This window comes from Nelumbo lutea, chromosome 1 (genome assembly GCF_056320005.1).
Source record: "Nelumbo lutea isolate HS-2025 chromosome 1, American lotus-T2T, whole genome shotgun sequence".
In the NCBI taxonomy this organism is placed as follows: domain Eukaryota; kingdom Viridiplantae; phylum Streptophyta; class Magnoliopsida; order Proteales; family Nelumbonaceae; genus Nelumbo; species Nelumbo lutea.
The window spans coordinates 217,357,223-217,380,517 of record NC_142684.1 but is presented as its reverse complement, the minus strand read 5'-3'; the positions used below and the strand labels follow the sequence as shown (position 1 = coordinate 217,380,517).

The 23,295-nt window shown below is 40.0% G+C and overlaps 1 protein-coding gene across 1 annotated transcript; it reads left to right on the top strand.

Moving 5' to 3' along the window:
- The first annotated feature begins 1,915 nt into the window (after positions 1-1,915).
- LOC148881016 (ubiquitin C-terminal hydrolase 13-like) lies at positions 1,916-22,069 on the top strand. The gene is made up of 5 exons (XM_088963224.1): positions 1,916-1,924; positions 5,797-5,926; positions 14,049-14,102; positions 21,404-21,541; positions 21,646-22,069. The coding sequence occupies exons 4-5, from the start codon at positions 21,481-21,483 to the stop codon at positions 21,978-21,980; spliced, it is 396 nt and encodes a 131-aa protein (XP_088819350.1). The 5' UTR covers positions 1,916-1,924; positions 5,797-5,926; positions 14,049-14,102; positions 21,404-21,480; the 3' UTR covers positions 21,981-22,069.
- Positions 22,070-23,295: the final 1,226 nt, after the last annotated feature.

Below are 23,295 nucleotides of genomic sequence, written 5' to 3'. Positions count from 1 at the left end.
ATTGAAATTTCCTCTGCTAGGCTAGCTGCTAGCTTGAGCATGACAAATGAACTAATGAAAACAACTGGGCTTATTAACGAGGTGGGTTCAGGCATCCAGCATTATTTATTTATTTATCTACCCAACCCTTAGGCTCAGTTTGGAAGGAGTATAAATGCAAATACGTAGACCTTGCATTTTTTATGTATTCGTACCCTTTCCAGACTGAGTCTTAATTACAAGATCAAATGTCTGTGGAGCAAACTCAGCTCTCACGTGCAGTGAACTAAAAGAAAAACTATCTAACCCGGCGGTCTTAGTGGCCGCCGCTATAGTTAGGGCTAAGGTGGCGGTCCTAGAACGATCGCTGCCTCAAAACCTTAGTATGTAAGAAAAATAAAAAAAAGCGGCGGTTTTTTTAAACAGAATGACGGTTCTAATCATGAACCGGGTTTGGACCAACCTAAATATATTCAACCGGTGAGAGAGAGGGGAGAAAAGTTAGACAAAACTCAAAATGGTTTTGCTCCCGTGTCCTCTGTTATTCAACCGGTGAGGAGTATTTTTGTTGCAGAACTCCACTTAGAAGCATGCATGAAATCGTTGTTCATTCTTTGACTGAGAATGCAGGAAAGGTTTGAGGAGGCATAGAATCTCGAAATCGTGGAAATACAAGTTCAGAGACGCATGGGAAAGCTCCTTGCATGCACAAATCACTTAAGAAGGCTCCTTGCATGCATGAATCGATCGATTAGGAGAGGGGAGGATTCTTTTCATCGATTGGGAGATCTCTGTACCAGCATCTATCTTTTTCTCTCAATCCACTAAAAGCTGGTTGAAAAGGGGTTTTGGATAGGAGGTCGAAGGGTAAAAGGGTTCTCGATAGGAGGCCAAAGGGTAAGTGGTTCTATTACATCTTATACCACAAAATACAGCAACGAAGTGGAGATTGCCATCAAGGGTCTCTCTAGGGTCTAGCTAACAAAAGATGAAGAGAGGGAGATTGGAGATGTAGGACGGAAGCAATTATTGGATTATCTCATTGTATCAAAGGGTTTTCTTCTTCTTGGTTTATGCATATTTGCACAAACTGCTTTTGTTGCTCTTCAGATGGCCGCTTCCTATTGGCTGGCAATAGTTCCTGATATTCCTCAAAACAACAATAGCCTCTTAGTTGAAAGGATTTTAACCCGGGTAAGACTTCCTTGTTTTAATTAATGAACCATTTGATTATGATATTTAGATAGTCTTTCCTGGACAAACAACTAAAGAGATATTGATGTATACTAGGTATTTGAGCATAGGTGTCTAGTTACATACTTTCAGAATTAACCTTATCCCATTTAGTTAGAGTTGGTAAATTGACCCTTGTTCTGCTATTCCTATCTATTAATGGCCATATAACATGTCAAATTATAGGTTTAATGTTTCCTTAGTTGACTTGTTCCATCTTATCCTTTACTGCCTCTGGTTCCCATGAACTCGATGATATTTTGTTTTGTCCTTTATTGATGCACTACTTTTGAGTTGCCCAATATTTGTTTTCTAACAGATTCCTTGTCCAACAACTCATCTTAGAAAAATTTCCTTTTTATATAATTAAAATAAATGATATTTTGGGATAATTAACATTTAACTTGTTAGGTGCAATATGCCTACCATTTGGATCCTAGAGCTGACATTACATCAATAATATTGACCTATTTTTTCAGTACATAGAATTTTTTTTAGGATTCATGATCACCCACATGGCTACTCATGGAAATGTTTATTTTTATAGGCATCTTCAGATACGAGTGTCGTGGATTTCGACATACCTTTCTCTATTTGTTTTGTAACAGCAACTGCAATTGAGGTTCTATCAATTGTAGGTATCATGGCTTTTGTCACATGGCAAGTTCTATTTGTAGCAATTATCGCCCTGCAATCTACATAGTGCATTCAGGTGGAACTCTTTTTTCCTTTTTCACCTCTACTTTTTTTGCCTGTATTTTATTTGCCTTTAATTAGGGGTCCTTGTTTTTTTTTTTTTTATTTGAAGAGATACCATCTAGCCTCTACAAGAGAGCTAATAAGAATTAATGGAACAACAAAGGCACCTGTTATGAATTATGCAGCTGAAACATCACTTGGAGTAGTCACAATATGAGATTTTTGGCATGACAAAGAGTCTCTTCCACAACTACTTAAATCTCATTGATACAAACGCAATTCTATTCTTTCATTCCAATGCTGCTTTGGAGTGGTTAATCATGAGAGTGGAAGCAATCCAGAATCTGGCCCTAATTACCAGTGCTCTTCTCCTTGTTTTGCTCCCTCAGGGTACCATTCCTCTAGGTATTTTTCATCGTGGGAGACTCTGTAATCATCTTTTTTCATAAGCTTTAGTTCTTAGAGAAAAGGTATGACACTCAACTTAAAACTTTTTACCTCAAACCATTCATGGTTAAGATCCCTCAGCTAAAAAGAGAATTCACGGTTGATCCCTTTTCTGCAAATATCATGACACTCAACTTATATTGAGGAAATGAGTATGATGGACAGTTGAAGTTGAAAATTTATTCATTCACTTTAAAAGGACTAAGCTACTAATATGATCTAGACTGATAGGTGTTGGGAATACAATCAAGACAGAACTTTCTATTCTCTGAGGACAGATTGGAGGTGAAAAGGGACTCGCATCTGGTCATAGGTTAGCTAGAAAGGGTGAAAAGCACCATGGAGGTTCAGAGTTTAGATATACAATTAGATAAGCAAGACTTCTGGCTGATAGAATGAATACCTAGTTCAGATGAATTAGGAGACCAACCAATTCACAAGCAAATGAATTAGCTAGACATAGGACAGAGGCAGTGGACCTATATCAGGGGCTTACAATTACCCAATAGGCGATCTTTATTTGGGATGGGGAGCTAAAGGGTTCATTTGTAAGATTTATGGAGTATGATGGCTTTTATATAGTTGTAATTCTTTCTATTAATTCTTTATAATAAAATTTTTCAGATCAATCAACAATCAAATAAAAAAAATTTGTGGGACTTGAATGCAGTAACAATTTCATATTTATGGTGAAGAACAATAACTGGAGTCACTGTAGTTACTTGCGTATATCTGTTTTTCTTCTCTTTGATGCAGCATTTTAGCATATTTTCTTTCTCTAGAATTCTCTTTCTTAAATCCCAAAATTCTCTAACAATTCTAAATCATTCCTCAGACATACCCCATCTTCATAGCCCTGAATCCTAGCTTTAAACCCTATCATTGCCCTAGTTTTCTTTGTTTTTTCTGTCCTTTTACATCTGTCACCTATTTTCAGCACATGTCAAAGTGTTCTTAAGAAGGTTCAATATCCATCTGAATAACAGTTATATACCCAGAGGTCTCAAATACCTGTCAGACACTTCAATTTTTAGTACAAATTTGGTATCCTATACCATCTCCAGCTCTGTCCTCTCCATATCAGGGTAACATAGCATAATAATACATTTCAAAATCACACATTGATACATGCAAGCTAACTTAACTGAATTTTACACAGCCCTTTGTCTTAGGGACTGCAGACTGCAGTTCTGATATTCTATGCATGCAGAACCTTAGGAGCATTAATGAAGCCAGAACTGCTTGGTCAAAGAAGGTATTACAATCAAATGCCACCGTAGACACCACGTTTCCCAAGTTTTCTTTTTATTTCTCACCACCTTATAAAAATTAAACTGTCTTTAAGTAGATGAAATAATTAAATAATAAAACATTACTAAAAATACAATAAATATTAATTTGAGGATAGATAAATATATAATAAATATAGATTAAGATTTTAAAATTATTACTAATAAATATTAATATTTTTGAAAGCTATTTTCTAGAATTATTAATTGATATAAGTGAAATTCTTTATTTATAATATTATTTAGTTATATAAAAGAATATCATTATTTAAATTTAAAAATATTAATTATTTATTGAATTTAATAGTCCATAAAATAATATTTTATAATATTATTATATAATTTCGTTATTAATTCTGTAAAATATTAAATTATTATTATTTGAATATTTTTTGTAATTATTCTTTGACTAAGAATTTTTTTTTAAATTTATTACATAATTTCATTATTTTAACTATTTAAAATCTAGTTATGTTAAATATTTTGCTATTTAAAATATTTTGTTATTTAAATATTCAAATAATATATAAAATATTTAAATTTTTTGTTATTCAAATTTTATTTATTTTAAAACTATCACCTAATATTAAATATTTTGTTTTTAAGATATATAGTTATTGAAATATTCAAATAATATTTGTTTGAATACCATTTAAATTGAATAATCCAAAAATCATAATTTATATTGTTACTACATAATTTCGTGATGAACTTTGTAAAATATAAACGTATTAATAATATGAATATTATTAAATCTATTATAATTATTTTTTGTTTTTAATAAATATTTTAAAGTTATTGTATAATTTTGTTAGAATATTTAAATAATTTTTAAGATTTTTAATTCAAATTTCTTTAGGTAGATATAGATAAACAGTGGGGGAGAGGATAAATAGGAATTAGAGATAATTCAGGAGATAAATAGGAATTAGAGATAATTTAGGAGAAAGTGGGGGAGGTAGTTTGGAAGAAATTTTAGGAGAGGATGTTATTTAGGTTATTTAGAACGTGAGAGAGAGAGAGAGAGTAATCTTAAAGATTGAATAATTTTATTTACTATGAATTAGTTAATAAATTAATAATCAAAATTTGTTGTTAATTAACTAAAAGTATTCAAAGTTATTGTTAATATTTTAAAATTTAATAATTATATTTTTTCATTTAATGTTGATTGACAGAAAATGATTATTGTTAATTTAATATGAATAAATATTTTGTAATAAATTTAATTTTATTAATCATTTGTAATAATTTTAATAACTGTTATTATTTTTAAATGAAATTTTGATTGACTTTAATTAAATAAAAATAATTACAAAAGCTAACATTTTTATTAGTTTCACTAATAATTAACAAATATATAGGAATGGCAATGGGGCGGGATCGGGGTGGGGCACCTTATCCTTGTTCCTGCCCCATAGTCAAGACACTCTACCCCATCCTCACCCTGTCCCTAATATCAAGTGGGTTAAAGGCAAGGCACTCACTCCCTATTAGGGATGGGGAATCCTCAAATTTCCCTACCTCACCTCAATGTCGGGCGAGTCACAATAAGAAAAAACATCTTTAGCGGCGGTTTTCGACTTGACTATTTGGCGACTACCGTTGGAAATCGATATTTCTTGTGGTAGTCGTTTAAAACCGCATGTCTCTCCCCGCCATCTCTCAGTCGCCCCTCTTGTCCTCTCTTTCTCAGCGTCCCTCTCTCGCTCTCTCTTAGTCGTCTCTCTCCTCTCTCTCTCTCCCTCTTTCTCTCAGTCGTCCTTCTCTCGCTCAATCGTTATCTCCTTCTCTCTCTCTCCCTCTCTCTCTCTCTCGCGCTCGCGCGCGCCTGCGCGTGCACTCTTTGTCGTTATCTCTGTCACACACATGGTCGCATATCAGCAAATCTCTCTCTTGCGGTCTCTCTCTCAGGCACATCCGCAGCATTCAATTCACAAGTAAATATCTCTCTCTTCCTTCTTTGTGATTGATGATATATGCTCTCTTTTTCTCTATTTGTTAGGGTTTTGCGTATCTACATATTACTATTCACTCTTCTGATCATCTTTAGAAATTTTCTTGTTGGTGATATTGTAGATGGGAGGTTGTGGGCAGTTTCAAAAATTACATTCTTCTGATCATCTCCACTCTATAAATATTAATGCAGAATTTATTGCATCGCGCGCGCCTGCACGTGCACTCTCTAGCGTTATCTCTCTCACACACATGGTCGCATATCAGCAAATCTCTCTCTTGCGGTCTCTCTCTCAGGCACATCCGTAGCATTCAATTCACAGGTAAATATCTCTCTCTTCCTTCTTTGTGATTGATGATATATGCTGTCTCTTTTTCTCTATTTGTTAGGGTTTTGCGTATCTACATATTACTATTCACTCTTCTGATCATCTTCAGAAATTTTCTTGTTGGTGATATTGTAGATGGGAGGTTGTGGGCAGTTTCAAAAATTACATTCTTCTGATCATCTCCACTCTATAAATATTAATGCAGAATTTATTGCTATCGATTTTTGACTTCCCCATGGAAATACTAGCAAAATTAAGTAGCAGATATTTTCTATACTTTCTCGTTAAGTTGTATGTCAGTTTTTTCTTATAATTTTTTTTTTCTAGGCAATAGTGTGACTGTAAACCAGAGATCAGAGAGATCAGACACACCAGGGGAGCATTAGAGCTTGGCTCTCAAAGAAGTATAGTAAACAAATTAAGCAGTGTTTATCGAAGTGCACGAATTTCTGTAAAAATTCAACAATGAACCGAGGTTTTGCGATGAAGGTTGTTTTACTAATTTAGGGGAGAGAGAGAAGTGGGGTAGCTAGGGGGTGGCCACAATTATGTGGTTATGTCAACCGGCCATTAATTGCAGAGATTCAAATTTCAAACAAGGAAAAGTAGAAATAGGAATGGTTGTATTCGTGGATGAGGAAATGTTTCCATCGTCAATAGGCGAATCGCTTGAAACGGCACTATTGGTTCAACAGTCTATTTGATTGAAAGTTTTATTATCAGGAAATAATATTTTATAAAATTATTTTCCCTCATTTGGGTTTAAAAAATATAGGTTTTCCTATTTATTTTCAGGTAAAAACTGTCTACTGTTGCTGTAGGCTTCAGAGCAAGTAGCAAAGGCATTTTCTGACATATGGAGGGCTGGCTTAGGAGGAGATCCAGATAATTCATTTTAAAAAGGACCTTCTGAATTGTCATGGACATATTTACCCTGTTAAGATGAACTTCATACTCCCACTTGGATAATTTTCCCTTAGTTTTCTTAATTTTCATTTGTAATTGTAGAGAACACTGATGTGGGCCCCACTGCAGTGGTCCCCACTATGTTCGTAGGACAGCAGTATTTGTTTCAGTTATAGTAGTGTCAGTTTGAGTCAGTTTGCTAATTCAGCTGTTATTTATTTCAGTTTTATTTACTTTCTTTATTATGTAAGTACCAAGGGCAGATGTGTCCTTTCATCATGTACTAAACATAAACCTATAAATATTAAGAGAGTGACGGCGGCAGATCTGTTAGAATCTGTCCCTCATTTCAGCAACTTGTGTTCTCTTGCTTCTCTTCTATTCTCTCCCTTTCTCTCATCTTCTTTTCTGTTTTACAAACCTAAAACCTTTTAGGATTCAAGACTGATTACAGTCTTGATCTTCTACTTGGTATCAGAGCCTATCTAGGGCTTCTCATGTGTATCTAGTCCAGCCGATCACATGAGAACTAGCTAGGGCTGGAAGCCTTGAAGAAGTTTTTTGGCGGCTGAATCTTGGAGATTACCAGGAGAGGTTCGCAGCAGTTGAAGACTTGCCGCAGCCTGCAGAGAGTTGGTAATCAGGAAGAGGCAACGAAGGTTAGGGTTCAGGTAACCCTAGAAGACAGTACACCGAAGGCAGGTAATCAGTAAGTAAGTTTGTTTCTTTACTGATTTTTAGAGATTGCAATCAACCGAGATAGGTTGGACCTATCTAGAAAGAGGGGCCGAACTGTGTTCAAGTTTGCTCTAGGGTTTGGCTTGCCGAACTGTGATTAAGTTTGTGTCTAGGGTTTGATTGTTGGACCGAACCCTCCTCTTCAAAGGGGATTAGTTTTTAGGGTTTCACAGTGCCCTACGACAAGTCCCACTGGTGCGGACTGCTTGGAGAGTGCAACTGAGCACTTTAGTGATTTCAGATCACTAATTTTCTTCAAACCTACAGTTGAAACCCTATTTTTGCTCTCACAGTAGTGGGCCCCACAGTAGTGGTTTCAGAGAACAGCATCTCAGATTGATAGGCGATTGATTTCATATCAGTTTTGTGTTGGTATTCCTGATCGGATCAGACCAGTTTCAGATCATATCGGTTTTGTGTTGGTATTTCTGATCGGATCAGATCAGTTTCAGATCAGATCAGTTTCGGATCAGCTTTCAGACTTACTTCCTTGACTGTTTTCTGGTATAATTGCTCTAACAGTTTGTATCCACTGAATCTTGATCAAAGATGGAGTTCAAGGGTCAGGGAGATAGTAGTTTTGGAAACCACAGTTATGGTAATGTATCTGAAACCGGGTTTCAGATTACAACTATGAGATTTGATGGGTCAAATTATTTGGAGTGGGCACAATCAGCCATGATGGCTATTGGAGGAAGGGGAAAACTGGGTTACCTCTTGGGAGATGTGAAAGAACCTTCCAAGGAGGACCCAATATACACCAAGTGGGTTCAAGAGTACTATTTAGTTATGGCATGGCTGTGTAATTCCATGCAGTCACATATCAGCCGAAATTACTTGTGGGCAAATATAGCCAAAGAAATATGGGATGTTGTGAAAGAAACCTATTCCCAACCCCTTAATGTTGTCAGAGCCTATGAACTGAAGTGTGAGGTGAACAACCTTAAACAAGGAGAGAAGCTAGTTTCTGTCTACTTCTCTACCTTGAAATCCTTGTGGCATGAGATTGACCATCTGGAGACCCTTGAGTGGGAGAGTCCCAAGGATGCACAGACTCACAGAAAACAAGTTGAGATGAATAGGGTATTTGAGTTTCTGGCTGGTTTGAATTCAAAATATGACATTGTGCGACAACAGATATTGACAAGAGATTGTGTGACCCTTTCTCAAGCATACTCCTTGGTGCATAGTGAAGAGACCAGGAGGAAAGTTATGATGCAGCCTCAGCCTTCTTTCCCAACCTTGACAGCTATTAAATCCAAGCCAGGGGGTGATTCAGAAAGGGACCGGAAGAAGGAAGGTAAACGGGATCTGGTATGTGAACATTGCAAGAAACCCAAGCACACAAAAGATACTTGTTGGAAGCTACATCCTCACTTGGTCCCAGCAAAACTGAGAAATAAGAAGGGTAATGCTCATATGGCAGTGAACACTGATTCAACATCCTCATCAGGTACATCCCTGGAGACTTTAGCTGTTGTTCGGGCTGCCCTCATATAGTTGGAAAAGGAAGTTGGAAGTTCAGCTCAGCCATTCCAGTCCCCATCAGCTCCTGCTACATCTGCATTTGCACATTCAGGTACTCGAGCCTCAGCTTACCATGCTTCAGCTCCAGGTAATATTGATCACTGTTGGGTAATAGATTCAGGTGCATCTGACCATGTGACTAGCTTGCCATCTTTGTTTACTTCTTATCACTTGTCCTCTGGCCGAGATAGAGTATCCATTGCTGATGGCTCTCTTGTTCCCATTTCGGGCAAGGGGGACATTAAGTTATCGGACACTATCTCTTTATCTTCTATTTTGCATGTTCCTAAGCTTGATACCAACTTCCTTTTAGTTAGTAGTATTACCAAACACATGAACTGTTCAATAACCTTTTTCCTTGACCGATGTGTTTTTTCAGGATTTGGAAACGAGAAAGGTGATTGGAACTGGCCGTGAGACGAACGGAATCTATCTGCTTGGAGAGAGTACCCGACGGGAAGAGTCAGTGGATAAGAAGTCTTGTTTCCCAGTTTGTGAGTTTGGTTATGCTTTGGCATATCCGATTAGGTCATTTGTCTTTTATGTTTGTTGAGCTATCAGAGTTGAGGTATGAGAGTTGTGAGCTTGCCAAACATTGTAGAACCTCTTATTCTTTAAGTAATAAAATGAGTAATTTCCCTTTTGATATTGTGCATACTGATGTTTGGGGGCCATATCATATCTCTTCTATGGGTGGGTACAGATATTTTCTACTGTTTGTTGATGACCATACCCGTTTTTCTTGGGTCTATCTTATGCGTTCTCGGGATGAGGTTCCTGCTCTGACCCAAAACTTCCATCGGATGGTTCTCACTCAGTTTGGGACCAAAATCAAAGTCCTCAGATCTGATAATGCAAAGGAATACTTTGCTCAGCCATTGACCTCCTACCTTCGTAGCCATGGAGTTATTCACCAGAGCACTTGCCCTTATACACCACAGCAGAACGGCGTTGCCGAAAGGAAGAATAGGCATATCTTGGAGGTGGCCAGAAGCATTATGTTTACCTCCAATGTACCTATTCGCTTCTGGGGTGATGCTATCCTCACGGCAGTTTATCTCATTAATCGAGTTCCTTCCCGGGTCCTTGATATGAAAACCCCCTTTTCCCTTCTTTACCCAGACAAGGAGTTGTTCATTGTTCCCCTTAAAACCTTTGGTTGTACCTGTTTTGTCCAGCTTCTCGGGCCTCATCATTCCAAGTTTGACCCTAAGGCCTCCAAATGCATTTTCCTTGGTTATGCACAAACTCAAAAGGGTTATTGCTGCTATGATCCGGTTTCAGGGAAACGGTTTGTCTTTATGGATGTCACCTTCTTTGAGGAGACACCCTATTATCATAGGGTTTCTCCTCAGGGGGAGAGCAATGAGAGTGGAAGTGGGGCTGTTTTGAGTTTCTTTCCTCAGGGGGAGAGCAGTGAGAGTGGAAGTGGGGCTGTTTTGAGCAGTGAGAGTGGAAGTGGGGCTGTTCCTTTACCTATTCCATTGGGTAATGAAGGTTGTAGTGGTGAGGGTGGTCAGAGGGAGCCGGAGTTGAGAGTCTATCACAGGTGATGCAGGCAGGTTGATCCTAGTCTTCGACAGTCCCGGCCAGATCCAGTTCCTTCTGCGGCTCCAGATCCAGAGCCTACTGAGATACCTCTCGCTGTTGCCACTTCCCCTCCTGTGAATGACCTTGATCTCCCTATTGCCATTCGCAAAGGGAAACGACATTGCACCACTTCTGCAGCCCACAGCATCTCACAGTTCCTATCCTATGATCGTCTATCACCATCTTACCGGTCCTATCTCACTTCCATTGCCAATGTCCCTATTCCAAGAACAGTGCAAGAAGCCTTATCGGTTCCAGAATGGAAAGATGCAATGCAAGTCGAAATGGATGCCCTGTTGAAGAATAATACCTGGACACTGGTTGACCCACTAAAAGGAAAGAAACCGATGGGATGCAGATGGGTATTCACTGTGAAGCATAATGCTGATGGCTCTATTGAAAGGTACAAAGCCCGGCTGGTTGCAAAGGGATTCACCCAGACTTATGGTATAGACTACTTGGAGACCTTTGCCCCAGTAGCCAAGATGACCACCATTCGAGTTTTGTTATCCCTTGCAGCAAATCATTCTTGGCCCCTGTTTCAGATGGATGTTAAAAATGCCTTTCTGAATGGAGACTTACAAGAAGAGGTTTACATGCAGTTGCCTCCTGGATTCTATGATACAGAGACAGGTAAGAAGGTTTGCCGACTGAACAAGGCATTGTATGGTTTGAAGCAGTCACCTAGAGCCTGGTTTGATAGGTTCAGATTAGCCCTTGGAAGGTTTGGTTATGTACAGGCCCGGTCAGATCATACACTATTCATCAAAAGGATGGAGTCCTCTCTGACACTACTGGCAGTATATGTAGATAATATTGTGGTGACAGGAAATGACAGTCATGAGATTGAGTCTCTCAAGCAGCTCCTTCATCAAGAGTTTGAGGTAAAAGATCTTGGTGCACTACGGTATTTTTTGGGTATTGAGGTTGCTAGAACCAAACAGGGGATTTTTATCTCTTAGAGAAAATATGTTCTAGACCTGTTGGCGGAAACTGGAAAGCTGGGTGTTAAGCCGGCCGATACACCCATCGAACAAAATCACAAGATTAGTGCAGAGGGTGGGGACCCTCTTGAGGACAAAGTTATGTTCCAACGGTTGGTTGGAAAGCTTCTATATCTCTGTCTCACTCGGCTGGATATCAGCTATGCAGTTAGTGTTGTCAACCAGTACATGCACTCCCCTAGAACTTCTCATCTTCTTGCGGTAGAACGAATATTAGCATACTTGAAGAGATGCCCGGGTAGAGGTATATTACTCAAGAACAATAATCACATGAGGGTGGAAGTCTATACAGATGCCGATTGGGCTGGAAGTGTTGATGACAGAAGGTCTACTTCTGGATATTGTGCCCTTGTGGGAGATAACCTTGTCTCTTGGAGGAGTAAGAAGCAGAGTGTTGTTTCCCGCTCCTGTGCTGAAGCGGAATACAGGTCAATGGATAATGGAGTGGCTGAAATCTTATGGCTGAGGTCACTACTTGAAGAGTTGGGTATTGACTATGAAAAGCCCTTAATGTTGTATTGTGATAATTAGGTAGCTATTAATATAGTCCACAACCCAATGCAGCATGACAGAACTAAACATATCGAAGTTGATCGACATTTTGTGCGAGAAAGAGTTATATCACAAGAAGTGTGTCTTCCGTACATCACATCCAATATGTAGCTCGCGGATATCCTCACCAAGGCTGTACCAAGGAAGAAGTTAGAGACAGACCTATCCAAGTTGGGTATGATAGATATCTACTCCCAACTTGAGGGGGAGTGTAGAGAACACTGATGTGGGCCCCACTGCAGTGGTCCCCACTGTGTTCGTAGGACAGCAGTATTTGTTTCAGTTATAGTAGTGTCAGTTTGCTAATTCAACTGTTGTTTACTTTCTTTATTATGTAAGTACCAAGGGCAGATGTGTCCTTTCATCATGTACTAAACATAAACCTATAAATATTAAGAGAGTGGCGGCAGCAGATCTGTTAGAATCTATCCCTCCTTTTAGCAACTTGTGTTCTCTTGCTTCTCTTCTATTCTCTCCCTTTCTCTCATCTTCTTTTCTGTTTTACAAACCTAAAACCTTTTAGGATTCAAGACTGATTACAGTCTTGATCTTCTACTGTAATAAGGACCAGAAGTATGATCATTTATATGACATGATAAAAGACTATTTGCTTCAAGTTTACTACATGGAAGGAGCATAATTATGAAAACCATATTGACCCAATTTAAGTTTCCACCTCAGTTGCCACTAGTAAAAGATGTGTATGAACAGTTTCCTGAACAGAAATATGTAAGGAAGATAGAAGGATCTAATTTCATCTAAGAACTTCCAAAGAACAATTATGCTAATTAATAACTTTATTTTTTATTGAGCAAGTGTAAGTGGTTAAAACAGTTTGTTGTTAGTGGCTGAAAGCATAATTTGATGCTGGGTCTGGATCTGAGGTTCCCCCTCCCCCCAAAAAGTGTTGAACCTAGGAAGTCTCATGTTTTAAATCTTGTTATAATCAATTATAGTGAGAGGTAAATTCTTTAACAGCATTTGATGCATGGGATACCTGAGGTGGAACTACCAATTCAAGAAAAAGGGGACCCAAGATGAAGCCGCCTCCAAGACCAAGTAATCTGCCAACTATACCAGCAACTATCCCACAGAAGCAATAAAGGAAAAGCAGGGGCACTTTCCAGTTTGTCTTAATTCTTTACCCTTGGATGCATTTACTCTCTTTCCTCTGTACAAGCACCATAATAATTAAAAAAAGGCAGGGAGGCAATAAAACATGTGAAACACTGATATCATGTACAATGATTTTTTTTTTTTTTATTTCTTGACCATACCTCATTATAAAGCTCCATAGCTTCTGAATGAACGACACAGCACTCCTAGCCTGAGTTTCTAATCTGCTTCTCTCCTCCATCAATGACTGATAAAAGAAACCTTTCCATTCCTCTTTTTTAATCTGCTTTTGTTCTTGAGAGGAACTCTCCCTCTTTTTTAATGAAATTCACCATTTATCAAAAGAAAAAGGTTCTATTTTTAATACACGGCAAGGTCTTCTGGGGCAAACTCTTTTGCAGGTATAAAGGGCAGTTTAGAGGAATTTAAAGATCTCTTTTAAGCTGCAAACCCAGTTGCCACATAGAAGATTCCTAGGTCATTTATGGAAGCTCACATAGTGACCTAACTAGCAAATCCTTTTCCCAATATATTGGTTTTAATTTGATTAATTTTTGCATTTTCTTTAATGGCAATAATCTTTAAAAGACCATACCATTTATTATTCCTTGCTATCTTATTCACAATTTCCATCTCATTGATGATTTTGACTGCTTTTCCTGTACATTCATTCCTGTTTTCAGCTGAATTGAAGAAGAGTACCAAGGCAAAACCGCCATCAATTAAGACACTTTTTGGTAGATTTTTCCTCTATCTCTTTCCTTGTACTTGCTTGAAATATCTATTTATTTCTTTCTGAAATTTCTCTCAGGTATGGTAGTTTATAATTAATTAATTGGTAGATTTGGCTCTGCTGACATGCATCATTTGCCTACTAGCTAGGAATATTACATAATATTCTGCTCTAAAATAGATTAATATTTAAATATATTAAATTAGTAACAGTAATTAATTAATTAATTAAATCAAGATAAATGCAGTTGATATTGTTTCTTAAAAAAGTCTACATTCTTCTAGAAAAGCAACAAATCACCTTCATGGAAGTGTAGAAAGGAAAGTAAAGGAAGCAAGACATGAAAAGGATTCCAAAGTCACTACCCCATTGAAGATGAGAGGGAATGAAATCATCTGTGAAGAAGGAAAAACTAAAGAAAGTTGAAGGAATTTTATGCAAATTGCCTTTCTTAATCCATACTTCACATGAATAATTTAATAGGTTAATCTGATTTGCTGAAGAGTGATTAAGACTAACACCCTTAAGTGGGCATACACAAATAAACAGAGGGAATTTGAGATATTTGAGGCGTCTGTTAATTAATATAAGATCATTTGGGGCTTTGTAATTTATATTAAATTATTAATCACAATCAATATCTGATATTCGGTGAGATTTGATGCATCTACAATTTGCTTGATCTTTGTCTCAAGCAACCAAAAGAATTAATGATTGGGTAAGGATTCTGATTAGTTAAGGATATCAGTGTACTGATTGCCTTAAGCAGCAAGAAGCAATCAAGGAAATATGAAGCTCAGCTAAAATCAGTGCATGTTTTATGGCGAGATTTTAGAGTCTAGACAAATATGGGGTCATTGAAATCTGGGACATGAATCACACTGATGTTTCTTGTAGGGCTGCACTGTCCCTACTGATGAAGAGGATTATCTGCGGTGGGACTGAGTTTCTGTCCTTCACAATTAAGGAAACAGTGACCCAGAAGTGGGACTTCAGTGTCAATTTTGCCTAAAGTTGTGGCAGAAAAAACCAGAAACCCAGTAACCAGTGACATTTCAAGGTGGTGTCTCTTGTGTTCTTGGAGAGATATCAATGTCATCTGGTTGTCGGAACAGGTCACATAGACCCCATGAATTGAGACATTCTGCCAACAAAAAATATTGCAACAGAAAACATGGATATCAGGCTACAAAACCCAGGTTTTCTGTTTGGGTTAGCATGGGTATCAGACTACAAAATAGCCTCAAATCTGAAGGAAAAGTAAACTAGTTTTTACACAGTCCATTTGCACTCTTATATATTTACACCAGTGCAAAAGAAATTCGCACTGCAACCAAATGAAGCCTAAAGATCTGGCATTAGAAGTGTCAATAGCCAGTACCCTGTTATGGACGCCTTCCTCGGGAAGACGTACTGTCGCCGCCGGCAGCAACAGGCCCCGGGCCCACCGCCAGCAGCAGCAAGGATTCAGTGATGCTCATCCTACCCAGTTCAGCAACAGCAGCCTTATCTAGATTAGATTAGCTCATTTTGCTTGTTCTTATCTTATTGTTCTTATCTCTTATCTTATCTTGTTAATAGCTTATCAGATTAGGATTAACTTATTTTATCTTATGTTAGTAGCTTATCAGATTAGGATTAGCTTATCTTATTCTTAGCAAGATAGAACTGGAAGTCTCCCTATTCAGCAAGGAGACTCCCCTTGATTAGGACTCTTGTAATCTCCTATTTAAGGAGACCCCATTATTGAATGAGATATCAATTTATTCAGTCAAGAATGAGTTAGGAGAGTTGGTGATCTCTTGGACAAATCACCAAAGGTGCCAAGATAGGTTCATCATGAGCAGGAAGGAACAAGGGAAAACAGGAGGTTTTCCCCGTGGACCGACCCGTGATGAGATCCTATTCCCGGGCCCTTAACAACTTGGTATCAGAGCAAGGCATCATGGGAGATCTGGAGCAACTACCTTTCAGGGTCCACGACCTCGAGCACCAACTCGTGGAGGCCAACTCCGAAGTTCGTGAGATCAAAGGTGAAGTGCGAGAACTGCGGCGACTAATGGGGATGTTTCTTTCCAGCAGGGAAAGGAACTCTGACGGAGGGACAGCAGCTAACGACTGCCAGCCAGATCTGCCGGAGTCTTCCGGCGAACAGCAGTCTGTCGTCCATGGAGCATCCATTATCCCCAAGTACAGCAGGCTAGAGTTCCCCTCGTACAACGGCAACGGAGACCCCCTAGGCTGGCTGTATCGCTGCGAGCAGTTCTTTCGGAATCAACAGACAAATGACCAGGACAAGGTAAGCCTAGCCGCCTTTCATTTAACAGAAGAAGCACAACTTTGGTTTTATCGGTTAGAGCAAGAAGAACCCGAGCTCAGTTGGCCCCGGTTTAAATCCTATTGCCTTCTTCGGTTCGGACCCCCATTGACCAGCAACCCACTGGACGAGCTAATTAACCTTAAATAGACTGGAACAGTTGCTGAATACCAGCGACAGTTCCAAACCCTCCTCGCGAGGGCATCCTCCGTGCGACCAGACCAGCAAGTAGATATGTTCACAGCAAGGTTAGCAGAACCCCTGCGAGTGGATGTCGAGATGCAGAATCCCCCAAATTTGGTCACAGCCATGAACTTAGCCCGCGCATTTGAGAGCAAGCTGCAGCTCAGTCGTAGAATTTTTAATGTGGGTCATCCACCGAACTCGTGGGTGCCCCCAAGACCAGCAGCAACGACCCCCTCTTCTGCTACCAGCCGGGAAATGAAGCCTCCCACGACCACCACCTCTAGAGTAGTGACAAGTATAGGCAGTAACATGGTCACTCCTCCCATCAAGCGCTTGACCAGGGCAGAAATGGCAGAGCGCCGAGTGAGAGGTCAATGTTTCAGCTGTGATGACCTCTACTCGGCAGGACATAGATGCAAGAGGCTTTTTTGCCTTCTCATAGATGAGCAAGAGGAGGAGGAAGGGGAACCCGTCACATTCGAACCAGAGATCTCTCTCCATGCGATCACCGGTATTAAAACCTCTCAGACCATGCAGTTACAAGCATAGATCGTAGGTCAGCCGGCGCGCATTCTCATCGATTCAGGGAGCACACAAAACTTCATAAGTGAACATGCAGCCCTGTAGTTAAAACTACCAATGGAACTCTGGCCGCGACTACAAGTAGCCGCCGCAAATGGTGAAAAAGTTCATAGTCTAGGGATTTGTAAGGATGTTCCAGTACAAGTCAATTCTGAACTAATTCTTGTTGATTTATTTGTACTCTCATTGGATGGGTTCGATATTGTTCTCGGGGTCAAGTGGTTAATTACCCTAGGCCCGATTTTGTGGGACTTCAGCGCACTCACCATGACCTTCCACCTGAATGACGAGCAAGTTTCATGGCACGGTTGCAGGGTTAAAGAAAAGACACCGCAAGTTCATGCACTTCAGACAGAACCGGCAACCATAGAAAAACTTCTCGCCGAGTTTTCAAATCTGTTCCAGGAACCAAAGGGCCTTCCCCCTTCCCGAGCTTGCGACCATCGTATTCCTTTGGTGGCGGGTTCAGCACCAGTCGTTGTCAGGCCTTATCACTACCCTCACTTGCAGAAGGATGAGATAGAAAAACAATGTACAACGATGCTGAACCAAGGGATCATACGCAAAAGTCACTCCCCCTTCTCTTCGCCGGTTCTGTTGGTGGCGAAGCAGGATGGAACATGGAGGTTCTGTGTTGACTATAGAGAACTCAATGACCGGATGATCAAAGATAAGTTCCCTATTCCCGTTGTGGACGAACTGTTGGACGAGCTGCATGGTGCCTAGTATTTCTCTAAGCTCGACCTCAGGTCCGGATATTTCCAAGTTCGCATGGCTCCGGTGACGTGAAGAAGACTGCTTTTCACACCCACCATGGTCACTTTGAATTTTTAGTCATGCCATTCGGACTCTCCAATGCACCATCTACATTTCAGGCACTAATGAACGAGGTATTCCGGCCCCATCTGCGCAAATTTGTTTTAGTTTTCTTTGATGATATCCTTGTCTACAGCAAATCATGGGTGGAGCATGTCCACCATTTGAGGACCGTTTTCGTACTCCTACGCCAACACAGCTTATTCCTGAAACGGTCCAAGTGCTCCTTCGGGGAACGACAGGTTCTTTACCTCAGCCACATCATCCATGGGTAGGGTGTCACAGTTGATAGTTCCAAGATTCAGGCTATAACAGAATGGTCCAAACCTCAATCCGCAAGGCCTTACGCGGGTTCCTCGGTTTAACAGGTTACTACCGCAAATTTGTACAGAACTATGGAGTGTTGGCAGCCTCGTTAACCAACTTGTTGAAGAGAAACTCCTTCCGGTGGGACGACGCAACTGATGAAGCTTTTCTATCACTGCGAAATGCACTGTCTTCAACCCCTGTCTTGCAATTACCTAATTTTGCCCTCGAATTTACAGTCGAGTGCGATGCTTCCGGAGTGGGTATCGGGGCCGTACTACAGTAGCAAGGGCACCCGATCGCTTTCTTCAGCCGCAGATTGGCCGACCGGCATCTGAAGCTTCCAGCCTATGAGCGCGAACTAATCGGCCTTGCCCGAGCTATCCAGCACTGGAGGCCGTATTTGTGGGGGCGGTCGTTCATCGTCAAAACTGATCATTATAGCCTCAAATACCTATTAGAGAAGCGTCTCACCACTTCCCCTCAGCAGCATTGGGTTAGCAAACTGCTCAGGTTTGACTTCCGGGTGGAATATAAGGCATGATCCTCTAATCGCACAGCTGATGCCTTGTCTAGGCGAGAAGAAAACGCGATGGTTCTATGTAGCATTTCCCAACCTCGGATCTCTCTGTTTGACGACATTAAGAAGGCATCACCACAGTCCCCGGAATGATCGCTCTTACTGCAGAAGAGCTAGACCGGCACGGCCGACCTCGATTGGTCACTTCACGACAGGTTGGTACTATATAAGGGACGAGTCCATCTTCCATCAGACTGCCCGTTAATTCCCACCATCATCACCAGCATCCATAACTCCACCCATGAGGGCATTCAAAAAACACTACACCACGTCCGGACTGATTTCCATTGGCGAGGTATGAAAACTTCTATTCGAGATTTTGTCCAAAATTGCTCCACATGCCAACAGCACAAATGGGAAATCTACACCCGACAAGCCTCCTTCATCCCCTTTCCATCCCATCGCAGATCTGGGCCGACATCTCCATGGACTTCATTGAGGGACTTCCCAAGGTAGGGGGCAAATCAGTTCTCTTTGTGGTAGTCGACCCCCTAAGTTCTATGGGCCCTACAAGGTTCTGCGACGGATTGGCAGTGTGGCCTACCAGCTGGAATTGCCAGAGACTAGCCGAATTCATGATGTCTTCCACATCTCCTTGCTGAAACCATTTACGGGTGTTCCCCCGGACCAAGTTCCCTCCCTACCACCCTTGAAAGATGGCAAGCTGGTCCCCCAGCCTAAAACTGTCACCCGCTCTCGTTTCAATCGTGGAATCCTTTAAGTCTTGGTGGAATGGTGTGATCTACCACCAACAGAAGCCACATGGATCCCATTGGCAGAGTTCCAAGCCACATATCCAACTTTCGAGCTTGAGGACAAGCTCGTAGTCCAGGAGGGGAGTAATGTTATGGACGCCTTCATCGGGAAGACGTACTGTCGCCGCCGGGAGCAACAGGCCCCGGGCCCACCGCCAGCAGCAGCAAGGATTCAGTGATGCTCATCCTACCCAGTTCGGCAACAACAGCCTTATCTAGATGAGATTAGCTCATTTTGCTTGTTCTTATCTTATTGTTCTTATCTCTTATCTTATCTTGTTAATAGCTTATCAGATTATGATTAGCTTAGCTTATCTTATCTTGTTAGTAGCTTATCAGATTAGGATTAGCTTATCTTATCCTTAGCAAGATAGAACTGGAAGTCTCCCTATTCAGCAAGGAGACTCCCCTTGATTAGGACTCTTGTAATCTCCTATTTAAGGAGACCCCATTATTGAATGAGATACCAAATTATTCAGTCAAGAGTGAGTTAGGAGAGTTGGTGATTTCTTGGACAAATCACCAAAGGCGCCAAGATAGGTTCATCACGATCAGGAAGGAACAAGGGAAAACAGGAGTTTTTTCCCGTGGACCGACCCGTGACGAGATCCTATTCCCGGGCCCTCAACATACCCTAACAGAAAATAGCTCATAGGGTTATGATGGATCAACTGGGATCAAGTTGGATTAGGCTAGGTTTGACTTTAAGATACACTAGGGCTCAATCCAAGCCAACCCAAGTGGTGGGTAGGCTTGATGACTTTCTGGAGTAGATCCAATACAATACCCCAAATCAAAGCACACTTGTTTCTAATTCCTTTTTTTAATCTACAATGCAATGAGTTCAAGTTAGGTCCACCAAAGTTGTACCTCTAGCTGATAAGGAAGAAGACAAGATCCTATTTTAGCTCATTATTTCCGGTTCTGATTATGATATGGACACTCTACTACAAAAGCCACACCATCACTCTAATCTAAGTAACCTTGAGAGTAGACAAGACCTTTGCATTTATTGCTTGGAAAAGAATCATAAAGGAAGAACAACTAATAAGAAGTTGAAGAAGTGCATGTAGAACTTTGAAAGTCAAAGACATGACAAAATGCAATGTTATAACTACAAATAGCATAGGTACATGAAAAGGACTTGTCCATGTATAATGAGCTACCCAGAGTTACTTTAAAATGAGCCAAAAAGTTGCTTTGGGCTGTGGGAAATAAAAATGAGCCAAAAAGTGCTTTTAAAAACATAATAATCTAAAGCCAAAACACTTTTAAGCCCCAAACAATGAAACCTAAAATTGGGGATTGTGATTTTATGCTTCTGGGTAAAACTTAGTTACTCACACGTACAGGTCTTTAAACACATTATTGCTTAGTTTCAGAAGTATAGGCTTAGTTTGGAAAGAACACAAATACAAATATGTGCAGTGCAAATACATACAAATACAAATTTGATCCACCAGTCTCATGGATCAAATACTATGTGTTTGATCCCATTTTTAAACAACTAGGCAAATGCCTAGTGAAAAGTCAAGGAATCAAAGGATGGAGGAGAAATCTGTTAAAGGAGTCACAAAACCGGTACTCCAAGGCTGTAAAGGACTGGGGATGGCGCGAGTTTATCACACTTACTAGTCTCTTTAATCAGGACTCTGGGATTCTTGTTCAAGATACTGTCGTGTTCTCAACGGAGGTTCTTATCTTGAAGGAAACATCAATAATGCGGGATTTCACTGATCAAGACATGGGGTCAAACAATGCAGGTTCTCAAATTGATGGAGTTGGGAAAAGAGGATCGTTTACATGGAAGGTTGAGAATTTCTTATCCTTCAAGGAAATAATGGAAACCCAAAAAATATTTAGCAAATTCTTTCAATCTGGTGGATGTGAACTTCGGATTGGTACATGGATATTATTTATTTATTGCTTAATATGCAGTTGTAGATTTCCTATTTGATGACAGTCTTATCTCAAGTTGATGCCATCTTGGTTGATTATAGTGCAGGTGTGTATGAGTCTTTTGACACTATATGTATATATCTGGAGAGTGATCAATCAGTTGGAAGTGATCCAGACAAGAATTTTTGGGTCAGATACAGGATGGTAGTGGTTAATCAAAAGAACCCTGCAAAAACAGTGTGGAAGGAGTCCTCTATCTGTACAAAGACATGGAATAATTTTGTTCTCCAATTCATGAAGGTTTCTGATATGCTGGAACCAGATGCAGGATTCCTTGTACGCGATATAGTTGTTATTATCTGCGAGATCATTGATTGTTACTCTTGGTTAGAGTTTTCAGTTCTGGAGATGAATCTATATCTATATCAATTTTGTTTATGATAGAATCATGTCATCCATGTAATTATTGTAGCTTATAAAGTTTCACTAATAGAACTTTTTTTCTTCTGGATTAGCAAGGAGAAAATAAAGCCATATAAAGACATTTTAGAGAAGCTGTAAAGCAAAATGGCAACATGAAAAAGTAAAACTGCTATGACTATCACAGATAGGTAGAACCACATTGATCAAATCCAATTGTATACAATGGCTTCCTCAATCCCACCCACCCCAGATTTTGCTAGAGCATCTGCCACACTATTCAGCTCTCTCTGGATCCACCTGAAATAACAAGTCATCCGAGACAAGATTTCCATGATTTCACTAAACAGATGAGTGAATCCCCAAGGTCCATCCCATAAATCCTTCATCCAGCTGATAACAATCATAGAATCTCTTTCCACCAGCACTGAAGAAATGATTAGAGACACCACAGTCCTCAGACCCTCCAGCAAGAAACGTCAGCTTCAACAGTTTCTGCCTCTAATTGGTCCACTGACAGCCCATACCAAATCCCCAGTAGAATTTAGAATTCTGCCCCCAATACCTGCCTGACCCCCATGGCTTAACAGACTGACACAACTGCCATCAAACTAAAGAATGTATTCAGTTGGGGGTCTTGGAGCCAATGAAGCACTATGAGCAGAAGCCATGCATAAAGAACTCAGGACCTGCCCCAATTCTAATATATCGTATCAATATTTTTATTTCTATTTGGAACACTTAATAAACATTGATAAAATATCTTTTTACAAAAAATAGTTGTTTAAATCCTGATACTTTGAAATATACCAACCACTTGAATATTGCCAAAGCTGTGATGTATTCCAAAACTTACTATTTCAAATACATCACGGTTGACCGAATGGCTAGAAAACACCACACTTGTTTGTAACCACAGTACCAATCACCCACTTAATTACAGTTGTTCTGAATTCATAATTTGACCTGATTCTGTCCCAAAATGGACCCGTAGGTAAAATGGGTTGGTGACTATTTAATTTATTTGGCCCTCTTGGATCTGGAACAGCATGTAGCACAGTAGTATATTCTGCTCTATCTAAACCAGCTCAATGTCCCACCACTCTCTTTCTCTCTCTCAAATAATAACTACTAATTAAATAGAAATCTCCTGGCAAGAATCGTGTAGGACTAAAAGTGGTAGTGGTTCTGTTGAGTCAAACAAGTGTGGTAGTTTGAAGCCCACCTAGACCCATGCCATGAGTCCCAAGGAATCCAGCCGATAAGTGTATGATCCATAGCTTACTGTGAAGTCCATGTCAATGTGTGTAATTTTCTCATGATGTCCCCTTTCCAA

Bases quoted from the DNA above. Each gene is read 5' to 3' on its own strand.
- LOC148881016 (XM_088963224.1), top strand. From the start codon at position 21,481: ATGGAAACCCAAAAAATATTTAGCAAATTCTTTCAATCTGGTGGATGT. The intron at 21,542-21,645 runs GTACATGGATAT...ATTATAGTGCAG, and splicing joins TGGATGTGAACTTCGGATTG to GTGTGTATGAGTCTTTTGAC.